The 12,059-nt window shown below is 42.0% G+C and overlaps 1 protein-coding gene across 1 annotated transcript in view; it reads left to right on the top strand.

The window, feature by feature from the left end:
* The first annotated feature begins 782 nt into the window (after positions 1-782).
* Positions 783-12,059, top strand: part of DPYSL2 (dihydropyrimidinase like 2) — a 67,352-nt gene continuing 56,075 nt past the window's right edge. The window contains exon 1 of the mRNA XM_063310866.1: positions 783-1,130. Coding sequence (XP_063166936.1) covers positions 798-1,130 — 333 coding nt within the window. The 5' untranslated portion in view covers positions 783-797. The remainder of the gene's footprint in view (positions 1,131-12,059) is intronic.

The following is a 12,059-nucleotide window of genomic DNA, read 5'->3' as shown; positions in this document are numbered from 1 at the left end:
CACCTTAAGTCACTGCAGTGGCACCCCACCTTTTCCACTCGGCCATTCCACCCCACCGATTCCTGTCCCCCAAGCAGGTCTCTCTTCCCACCCATTCCCGGAAAACGGCCGTCTGCAAAAAAGAGCTTCATCCGGGCAGAGGGGCGTGGGATCCAAGGATTCCCACGCGCGGCTTGCCCGCGTGAGTTGGGTGTGGCTGAACTAGGGAAGCCTTCTGCCTTCAAGGAATGGGGAGGGCGTAAGCTTCTGCAACAACCCCCCCCCACACACACACACACACCCTCCCTCCTCTTCCCTACCACTTGTAGGAGCTGCAGTGCGCCGGGGCTTCCCCCTCCAAGAGGCTGGTCCAGTCCAATTCGCCCATTTCGATTGTCACCTCACTTCCGGATCAATCCTTAATTTCTGCTGCAGAGTGAGTGGGGCTTTCTCTCCCTCTCCCTTCCTCACCCTTCGCTCTTTCCCTGCCCACTCCCCCTCCCCTTCCTCCTCGCCTGGCTGCTGGGAACTTGAACCCAGCCCTCCTGCCGGCTGCGCGGCACCGACTCCTCCGCCCGCCCCTCCACGCCTTTCTCGGCGACCAGCCTCCCAACTTCGCCTCTCCCAGCCGCCGGGCTTCCTTTCCAGCTTCCCCTGCTTGGTGTTGATGAAGGCGAGGAGGGGCCGTACAAAAGGCTCGCCTCTGCCCACCCCCGCCTCTGCCAAGGACCGGAGGCTGGCCTGATCCCCGCCGCCTTCTCCGCTGCACCCGGAGGATAAAGGAGAGCCGGGCGAGGCGAGACGCCCCGTGGCGAGCCATGGCCGAGAAGAAGCAGGCGGCCAAACCCGGCGGCGGCGAGCCGGAGGAGGAGGTCCCCGCCTTCTTCAAAAATCTGGGCTCCGGCAGCCCCAAGCCCCGGCAGAAATTCTGTGGCATGTTCTGCCCGGTGGAAGGCTCCCTGGAGAACAAGACCATCGATTTCGACTCCCTGGCCGGGGGACGCGGATCCCCGACGGGCAAGATCGTGGCCAAGCAGCGGGACGTGGCTCACCTCGGACCCGAGGCTTCCTCCGTCAGCTCGTGGCAAGGCAGGAAGGTGGAGATCCGGAGGGCCACCGGCAAGGAGGCTTTGCAGAACCTGAACGACAAGGTGAGTTGGAGGCCAGGAAGACGGGTAGGGTGCTTCCCTCCCGTCCCCCGCCCAGATCCAAGGCTTGCGCGTTGCTGAGGCTGGCCGAGCAGGTTTAAAAGGCGATCGCGGCGGCGGCGGCGTCTTTGGGAGACAAGCGCGGAACAAGACCCAGCGCCGCCCCCCTTTCTTTCTTGTTAAGGGTTGATCGGAGCCTTGAGCCGCAAGCTGTGCTGGAAGGCACCACCCACCTGATGCAGGGTCCAAAGCTGCTGTAAGCAATCGCTAGACAAAGATGCTCAATGGTAAACAAAAGAGAAAGAATGACACGATCAAATCAATCTACCGCTCATTTTGTTGAAGGTCCTCTGGACCTCTATCTTCTGACAGTTTCAAGGAGGCCCTGGGACTCCTTTCTGGAGTAAGTCCCTTTAGGAGAGGACTGTAAGAAGTTTTCAACTGAATAAGGACCATGCTTCCTCTACTCATTGACCACAAACAGGAGACACTTTCTTGTTGTGCATTTTGGCTGGTCTTCTATTGGACAAGTTCTATAGAAGATCATTCTAACTTGGAGCCAATGCTGGTCTGTCCAGCCAGTTGTTTAGATCACTGAAGCCTGATTTGGGGCTCTAGAGATGCACAGAATAGGTTGTGTGGTTCTCCATCTACATTTGTGTCTACATTCTCTGAGAGTTCATGGGATTTTTAGTCCATAACAATGGGAGTGTCCAAGCTGAGAAAGGCTGGCCTAGATGCATGCATGAGTCACTATGTGCAAATAGCAAAGACCTGGGCATACATTTTGTAAATGGAGGAAATCTGCTCAGATAATGATGGCAACACTACTAAGAGAGAAAATAACCCAAATATTCTTTAACATGGGGGAAGAGATGCTGCCAGATGCCACTGTGAAAAAGATTCTGCTTTGAGCAGAAACTATGTATTGGGGTGGGGTTAGAACTGCAGCAAATCCTTCAAGAGATTTTTTTATGGAAGATGACTTCATATTGCGTTCCATATGTTGGAATGTCTCTCCAATATACCAGTTCTTCTCTCAACACTGGGCATCTTCATGTACAATAGATGCATTTTAAAGGTTCTCTTTGAGATGGGGTTCAAGTTCTGATGTCTACATAGAGTTGTCTATATAGTTTTCTTGGTAACAATATGGAAGTGGTTTCCCATTGCCTTCTACAAGAATCTTGTTGACTTCCCAGGCTAGACTACAAGCCTGAGATTTCCTGATGGCTTCCTATCCAAGAACTAATAGATCCAAGTCCCCCTGCTTAGCATTTGTTTTTGATCAGCCAAGGATGCTGCCATCTGCTGCTGAAAACACAGGCAGGCTGGCTGTATTCACAGAGCAGGCATAACAAGGTCACACTCCAGGCTCCAAAATCCCCAGAATGTGTGAAATTGCTTTGCACTGGTCCAACTAAGTCATTACAGTCTAGACTCATGGCAAAATGTTTTCAGAGTTTCAAACAGGAATCTTATTCCAATTTGGAAATGCCTTAATGACTTTTGATATATAAAGGATAAGCTTTGATGTTTTTTTCCCTTATAAACAGAGTTTCTCTGTGTATCTTTGTACAACCTATGCCTCATCTAAAAAACTGCCCAGAGTCCCTCCTTGTGAGGGCAGATGGGTGGTGATAAAAATTTTGATAAATAAAATAAATAATAAAGATGTTAGATATGGACACACTGACTTCTATGGAGTTTAGAATCATATGTTTTGTGATAGCCCAATGACTGAATTAAAGAAGCTATGGATGCTAAAGATTTGCTAATTAGTGGTCCCAGAGTTGAGATGAGTAGATAGAGATGTTCCCTCTTCTTAAAGTGAAAGATACTGTGACAGCCCCTCATGTAGAGTTTTCTATGTGCAATTCATAGAAACCTTAGAAATTGATATAAAACATTTTTTTTCCAGCAAAATTTGGTATCTTTTCTGTGTTTACTGTGCTGACCTATGAATGATGTTGCTTCGATGGCAACCTGCATTCATTACATGATGACCAAGCAGTTCTACCTCCAGCCTGGGCAGGGAAGATTCTGGTGCCAGCCCTACTATTAGCCAGAGGGAAGTGATTATCTCAGAAAGCTGGTTCTGGCTGTCATGAAGGGGCAGTGGATTGTGCGGCATATGCTTTATTATATATTTACTCCTGGGAAAGAGAAGCCTGTGGAGTTTCTTTTGCAAAATAACTTGGCCAGCTACAATTACTTTGCATGCACTCTTCCATGGAAGGCATCAATACATTTCATAGTCTGGCCTTGGGGAAGTAGGGAAGGTGGATGGAAAGATTTCTATACCTTACTTGCCATGAGAACTCAAAGAATCCAATGAAATTGACAGGACATACAGTAGAAATTGACAGGCAGAAGTTGCATCTACACCAGCCTTTCTCAATCTTTTGACCCTGGAAGAACCCTTGAAATATTTTTTCAGGCCTCAGGGAACCCCTGCACGTTCAGGCTCAACTATAGGCCAGAAGTTACAAAATAATTATGTTCATTTCATGGGTAGGCCTGTATATGTGCATGAACAGTGTTCTTAAACTAAAAGAATGAAACTTACCTCTTTAATGTGAAACTTCCTGAATTTCTAAATCTTTAAATACATCGTGATCTCCTAGGGAACCCCTAGTGACCTCTTGTGGAACCCTGGCTGAGAAACCCTGATCTACACATTCAGCTTGTTTATGTTCAGATTTCATGTGGGTAACACATACTCAAAGTGAGGAGATCTGATTGGGGAATTCACTTGTAGGGCTACCAGACTTGGACTGCAACAAACTGTTTTCCATGTCTCTTGCAGCTCTAGTATTTGTGCTGGTATGAAAAAACCCAGAAAATATTGCCCCTGCCCATTTTGCATCCTTGTCCCACCACCTGTGATTCAGATTAGGTGAGGTCCTCAGTTCCCAAGAAGTTGGCCATTGATGTTCAATGAGCTCAGGAACCTTCCTGTGTCAGTGGTTCTCAGGAGTAATGTAATTATTGGTCATGATGATTAAAACCTCCATTTTAGAGGTAACATACTTCTATACTGTAGTTGCTGGGAGAGGCAGACTTTAAAAAGATAGTATCTACCTCCATCTCTCTGCTGCATAGACTTCCTCCATGCATCTGATGGGCAACCTTGGAAAAAGAATGTTAGATTAAATGGTATTTTTGGAGCATGCTGTGCATGTGTCCAAAATAATTCAGAAGAAGTCCTTTGGACCTTGTGTCAGCACAGCACCTCTCTGCTGTTCATTAAAGCACCCTGGCTTTTTCCTGTCATCAGTATAAGCTTGGGAAAAATAGCTGCTTTAAGAGTTGCAGTGACTTCAACAAGTAGATTCCTTAAAGCAGTGGTGTACACATTACTTTCTCAAGTGTACATCTAAAGATATAATGTACACATGAGAGTTAATCTAAATAGACTCTATTCATGTAATTAGCAAATGTGTGGATTATTTTTAAAATATAATATCAAGCATGGGTCTCCTAGCTCACATCAATGGAGACCTTTACCCTTTTCCCACACTGCTGCAGTACAAACCTGGATGAGACTTCTGACATAAATCAGAGCATTCCTTCTAGTGCAAAAAAAAAAGTATAGGCTCCCTGGACCTGATAGAAACCATTGAGGATGGGTAATTAAAGGCATGCACACCATGCAAATTACCCACAAGATGACATGAATTTGTGATTTGTTTCAAAACATATTTAATTTTGCAGATTGAATTAAATCAATATGATAATTCAATAAAAGTGTGTCCATCAAACCTCTGGGTGGATTTGAGCACAGCATTTTGATGCTGTCTCCAAACTGAAGCTTCCCACAGCCTTACTGATAATCTCCAAATGAATCTGCAATTTGTACTGAGGTGCTTCATCTGCTATTTATGCTTAAAGCCAAAATGAACTAGGCACACAAATGCTTATTGCTTGGAGGTGCCATATCTGACTTTGTCCTTGAAGTAAAAGTGAACCTAGAACAAGATGCATATATGTACCTTTGTCAGAGAGCTGCGTAGCAACTGTCATGAGACAGAGGGACCCCACGTCAATATTCCTGAAAGCCTGATACCATGTAAACCCATTGACTGTATAGTGCAGACTAACCACTGAGTGGCTAGCATAGCAAAGCCTATGAGACAATCAGAATGGAACTTTATAGCATAGAAATCTGGTTTCTGCTGAGTTGGATCATTGGTTCCCTTTGGCAACTATTCTCACTGATTGGATGCACCTCCCTGGAATTTCTGACAGCTACTCTCCCCCACCACCACCAGGAGATTGAATCTGGGTCCTTCTATATGCAATGGTGATGCTCTACTTATGAGCCACATCTCCTTCACAAAAATAAAAACGATCTTAAAGATTAAGCGATTTTGCCATCTCATTCTTACAAACTGTGTATGGGCAGGGAAATAGAACCACCTATTTCAGGGGCAGCTGTATCTGAGATAAGGCCATCATTAGTGCTAGGAAAGGTTGAACTGATAAACTTGATCAAGGTGCAGGAACACCAACAGCGAGCATGTTCATCTGTACAGGCTTTCTTGGATGACTACATCCATTTATCTGGTCACCAATGTTGGTGATCTTGTCCCGAATAAAAGCTTCCATGTGAGACCCAGCTCTTACCTCTTGAGTGGCGTTATGTCAACGCTGAGGCTGTCACTGTTTTCCTTCCTCCATATGCTTGATCTCCTCTGCTCTAACCAATTGGTACCTCCTCCCAGATGTTTCTAATTTCACACCTACTCTATCCCTGTGTGTGTGTGTATTTCTGTGATGTAAATGTTCTACATCACACAGCTGCCTCCCTTTCTAATGTTCAGCAAAGAACATTCATCATTTTTAAATGATGTCCTCCAAAACCCAGGATGTGAAAAAGATGTTGGAAATCATGTATTCATACTTGAACTCTAAGATTCCCTTGCCATCTGGCCAGAAGGTCATCATATTGGGAGGCCATGTTAGTTGATGATGGTGAGAATTGGTCCAATGTGTACAGAGGGCAAATGGGAGAGGAGGACTAGCCTAGACTAACCAGTAGTGAGTCTTTGGGATGGAATGAACAAGGTAACTACAGGCAATAATACATTTGTGTCACTTAAAATGTTTTACACTCTTCTTGATCATTAATCATTTTAAAGTATGCTTTTAGTGAAAAAAGGAAAAGCTACTTTCTAGTCGTTCTTGAATTCTGTTGACTTCATTGGCATGTTCGTGTAGTTTTCTCAGCTGGGCTACAGAACCGGTCTGGCTTCTTCTGGGACACACACACACACATACACACACACACTTCTCAGCATAACCAATAGCTCTGAGAATCCCTGGAAATTTCCTATCCAAGCACCTACCAGCCCTGACCCTTCTTAAATGAATGGGAAGCTAGTGCACTAGAAAGTGAGGTGTCAGCCCCTAGCATTGTTATTTTCAGGAGTGAGTTTGTGACTTCAGGAACCAATTAGTTCTAAAGGCATCCTTAGAAAATAGATGTAAGTGTTCATTGGTAAGGAATCAGATGATCACTCCTAAACAACCAACCTACAGTTACACCCCCCCCCCTTTTTTTTTTCTGGTATCCACCAAAAGACCAGCCATTGCACTCTCTGGCTGTGAGAAAACCAGTCAGAAACTCCTTGCCTTAATAGACAAACATATATTTGGCTTCTAAAGGGAAAATATTGTACGTAGATCCCTGGTTGAAATTCTTACAACATTCCTACTTTCATCTTAATAAAGCTTGCTTATGACAATGCTAAGCTTCATGCTTGGGGAAAAAAATTACTTTCAAGTCATGTCAGCTGCTCACAGCCTGACTTTCAATAGGGTGGCTCTGTTGAAGCTCAGTGCTTTGTTCAGAAGTGTGGCCAACTTTCCAGGGATGGGGTTGGTGGCGGTCAGCGATTGGGGAGGGAAGGCAAAGATAAACTCTGGTGGTAAAGAGAATAGGGATGAGATGGGTGAGTTGGAGACTAACCTAGTTAAATTGCTTTCTGTGATAGAGATTTATTACATGGAGAGCCCTCACAATATGCCCCCCTTTTGGGTAATTTAAGGAATCTGAACTTATGACATCAATGAACACCTCACATTGGGGAATGCAAAGTCTAGGATTTATATTTGAAAAAATGACCCTGTGGTGGGTGGTTCCTTTAAATGTGCAGTGTAGCATAACTCATGAACAAAAACACAGCGAGTGAATTAGTTTGCCTGAGCCAAGCCCATCGTGTAACACAGGGGTAATGTTATAATTGCTTGCTTACTGTGACGGATCAGATTTAACTCAATCCATGTTCTTGATAGTCTGCAAAGTGGCATGTGGTTTGCTTCTGATCTGAACCCTACCCTACATCCTGAAACTGTAAATGACTTGACATGGAAGAACAGGAAAGTTTGAAAGCTGAGTTTTGTCTGCAAATAGGTGAGAGACAAGCATTTATACGGGGGATTTAATTTGGGCATAGCATTTTAGATCCTATCATTTTTCCAGAAATCTTATTTCAAACCTGGGTTCAAATGATTACTTACTTATACTGCAATAGATATTAGCTAAGGAACTTCAGCTATTTTGTACTTTTTTGGGCAAGAGCATAGCCACACTTGCTTGCAAGCCTTGCTTTGAGACTTTCCTCCCACACAGAATTGCGGATGTCTGGTGCGTTGCACTCAGTGGCCTGTATAATTGCCACTGTTATTCAAATGCATAAAATATATATGTGCTCTACAAAAATCTAAACAGCAAAGACATCTATCTTGCCTGTTAGCTTACAAAACGCGTTATAACCATGTGTTTCATTATTAAAGCAATTTTTGACTCTCCAGATATTGTTAACTCTGACTTCCAGAATTCCTGTCTCTTGGTTGCAAGTTCATGACCCCTACTTTAGAATCTAGATTTAGATTTACCTTATTTAAATGGTAGCAAGGATAGGGGGCCATCACCATATTTTTTTTTTTTTTACCACCCATGGCAGACACACCTAGATGGTAATATATATTACTTCCTTTATTACTTGGAATGAGACTGTGGGCCTTTCACTGGCGGCATACAGTTAGGTGGTAACTACTTCAGAAACTTCAACATGTGATTTGCAGATGGGAACCTTTTTTTGAAATTCTTGATCTCTGCTTCAAAGTTCCATGGATGGTTGACACAAGGGAGCCAGTATCGCTGCTGACTCAGTGGCTGGTTTCACACTTTGAGATAAGCCAGTTTTCTTAACTATGGTTTATGGAATAAGTCATAAGAGGCTGGGCCCATGCAACATGTTTGGCCACAGATCAAGGTTTACGGATCATGACAGTTGGTTTTGGCTTTATTCAATATGTAATCCCAATCAACCAACATTATAATTTAATCTGTTGCATGAACCACACTGGTATTCATCAGCAAGGTTTTAGACTTCCGGTGAAGGTATGGTGAACTGAAAACATCTCCATGAAAATTGAGCCTACGTCCACAGCAAAGACCAAGGAACCAGTGAGTAGACTGGTTCCTCAGAACCTCTCCAGATAAGAAGAGGATGGGAGATGGTACACATGTGCTTCAAACAACTGCTCCTTGTGAGGAGACTGCAGGACAGTAGTTTTCTGTGGGTTTGAGTGCCAGGAGATGATGGGATCTTGCTCGCAACTGTGGCAGAGCCTTTTAAAGGACACTAAGTTCGCTGACCTTACTTTCTAGTCACTTTTAGAAATTGCTATTAACCATCTTAAAGCTATTAGAGACCTGCAGAGTGACAAGTCTGAAAAGTCTTCATCAGGTGAGTTTATCTTCAACTCTGAACAAAAGAAAAATTATAAGCTTAAGAACTTAATGAATTTGAAATAAACAGCAAAAAGCTAAATAAGATTTTGATCTAAGAAAGTTATAAATGGATTAAGGGTCTAGATAAGTTTGGAATATTGACTTTTACTATAAGATTTTGGAATTAAGTATAAAAGTAAATAGCTTCTTGTGGGAAACAGACTTATGTTGGCTTTCCTGGTTATTGTAAGTCATAACAAAGATAAGTGATGGTTTTAGAAACTGGACACTAGAGGGGACTAAAGCTTCTAAGCAGAAGAAGAAAGAAAAGAAAAAATACAAGCCTGTTCTTGATGTCAGTTAATACTGGGATTTACAAAATGACACAAAATGTTATAACAGCTGAAATATTAAAGGAACCAGAAATTAGTAACTTACAATATCAGCGAAGTAATGATGTCTGCTTCTATGGATAGGCTATGTCCAAAAGATGGTAATGAAGGAATGACCGATGTAGAATAAATTTTACCTGGCAAGACAGAGAAAGTACCAAAAGTGGAACTACAAATGACAGGCCAAGAAAATGACTTGGAAAAGGACACTTTACTGGATATACAAAAGAAACGGGCTGAAGGTTTAAAAATGAAAAGGAAAATACAAATGATAAACTGTGAGAATGGCCTTGACAAAGAGGTTTGTTAAAACCTTGAAGAAATCTGTGCAATGAGATAAAGAAGAATTGAAGAGAAATCAATCCTATGATTGAATTAAAGATTAAGATTGTTAGAAGTGAAGAAAGGAATATAAAATTGGTTTATTTGATCAAGGTTAAAATAAGACTTTTTTTTTTTTTTTTTTGCAAAGTTCTGGCAACACTTTATGGATTTTTTGCTGACACCAAGATTGAAAAGTTGATGTTGTATGGATTTGCTTGTAGATAAGGGATGGGATATGGGATAAAAAGATATCTGTTTGTAACCTTATAGGGGGTGAAGAGTTATTAAATTTGTTTATACTTATGATGAAGGTTGGAAGTCACTTTATATATTTCTTTTCTTCTTCTTTATATTTTTTCCTTTTTTTCCCCCCTGTACTTTTTATTCTTTTTTTCTATTTTCTCTTTCTAAGTTTTCTAAAGGTTGTATTGGTTTTTACTATTGTAATTAAAATTCTTAATAAAGATTATATTCAGTATTCATTAGCAAGGTTTTATATTTTTTTGGATGATGGTAACTTAAAATTATGGGTTCTACAAAACACAATATAAATAACAAATATTGAATTGATCACGTACTACACTCAACTTTAACGTCCTGGAAATATTTAATGTAAATATTTTGCAGGTTCACAAGTGCTTAATGAATCCAGATTTAGTTGTCAGAATAGTTTGTATCTCTATATCTCCTTTAAAGTACCACAAGCCATACATACACAACCCTCAGTCTACCTCAGATGTCTCCTTTTTTGATAAAACTTCTTGCTGCAATAGAAAGCCCGATTCACACGTGGTGTCATCTTAGATCCTGAACTTTATGGTTATACACTTTCCCTTAAATATTAGTCTAATATTTCTTTTCCATTTTCCCCTTTAGCATTTCATGTTTTACGTCAATGTCTATTTTTGGGGACTGTTAAATAAACAAAGCACACAGAAATGGAGATTTAAAGGGAAAATATTTTTAAAAGGAAAAAGAATGAACATCTGTAGCCATGGATTTGCCTATAAAATGTTTAGAAAATATGAAAAAAATGATGCAATAGCATGTAGAATCAACAGCAAAAGGTCCAGCATTCCCATTGAAGATGGTGAATTCAGGTCCGTTTGCTCTTCTTGCTTCTGAATGGCCTTTGGGGGCACATGGGATCTGGGTTTCTGGATTTCAGACTAGAGGACCAGTTATGGTTTGTGCCAATCTTTATGCATGCATGTTTACATAGTAATGCTTCCATGTGTGAATAAGCTTTTTACAATATTGTATCACAATTCTTGGATCAATGGGTTACCTAGACTAGACCTCAGCAATGTTTGAGGGGATCTTCTCAGATCAAAGCAATTATATTTCTGCTGATCCTGCTGGATCTTTCATATTTTCAGCAATGATATGCCTCTGGATCATCTGGCTGGTTAGGGTTAAGTCTTACTGATAATATTTATGACAGTTCTGATCCTTCCTGGGAATTGTTTCCAAAAGATTATGCAGGGGAACTTTATGTAGACATTAGACTTCTCGATTTCTCTTAGTTGCTTGGCTTTGGCAAAGCAGCTGTTCTGTAGTCATGGTTGGCCCAAATGGAGGTTAATCAACTGAAGCTCAATCCAGACAAGTTACATATATACTTCTGGTCAATAAATGAACAGTCTCTGCTCTTTGTTTTCAGTGGGTAGCCCTCTTTGAAGAACTGGCTTTGTAATTTAGGGTTAATTCTGGATTTGGCTATGCATCTTGATGGCCGGACAACTGTCATGGCCAAATTTCACCTGGTTTGGCGGCAATGCCTAATTCTCAGAAGATCCAACCTGCTATGGTGACAGATGGTTTCGTTCTACCTACACTGGATTGCTGTGAAGTGATGTATGTGGGCTACTTTTCTAGAGTCCCCAGAAATTTCAGTTGATCCAGAATAGCAGCAAAGATTCTACTGGGTTCTTGTCCCAGAAGATTTTGCAAAAGATGCAGTGATAGCCAGTTTCTTTGTACAATTTCAAGTATTGAAGATAATATTTAATTACCTTTAATTCTGGAAAGGATTCAAGACAACTGAGGGGCCATCTTCTTCCATGTCATGCATCCTTCTTCCCAAGAATTGCAGGGAAGGTCCCAGAATGGATGTCATTGGTTGCCAAGAAAGGATTGAAAGAGGTGTGGGAGGCACTGGTCAGCCATGCCTACTTTTGGAACCATCTTCCATCAACCTTCTTTTACCCCCTACTGTTTTCGCCGTGTACTTCAAGCCCCATTTTTCTCTGCACATTTAAACTTCTTTGCAAAATGCTGTTAGGCATTTGCTCTGACACCTTGTGACTTTTTATGTAGCACCTCTGTATTTCCTGTTTGCCTGTCTTAATTGCCAATATTTTATCTGTTAAAATCATACACTACCAATGCACTCAGATTTTTGAGTGTTGCGCTAGTGCCCCCCTCCCAAATATTGGTCTGTATATGTTGCAGGACACAAAGGAAGAGGTG

Source organism: Candoia aspera, chromosome 9 (assembly GCF_035149785.1).
Source record: "Candoia aspera isolate rCanAsp1 chromosome 9, rCanAsp1.hap2, whole genome shotgun sequence".
NCBI classification, from domain to species: Eukaryota; Metazoa; Chordata; class Lepidosauria; order Squamata; family Boidae; genus Candoia; species Candoia aspera.
Note: the sequence above shows the minus strand (reverse complement) of the source record. Positions and strands in the feature narration are given on the sequence as shown.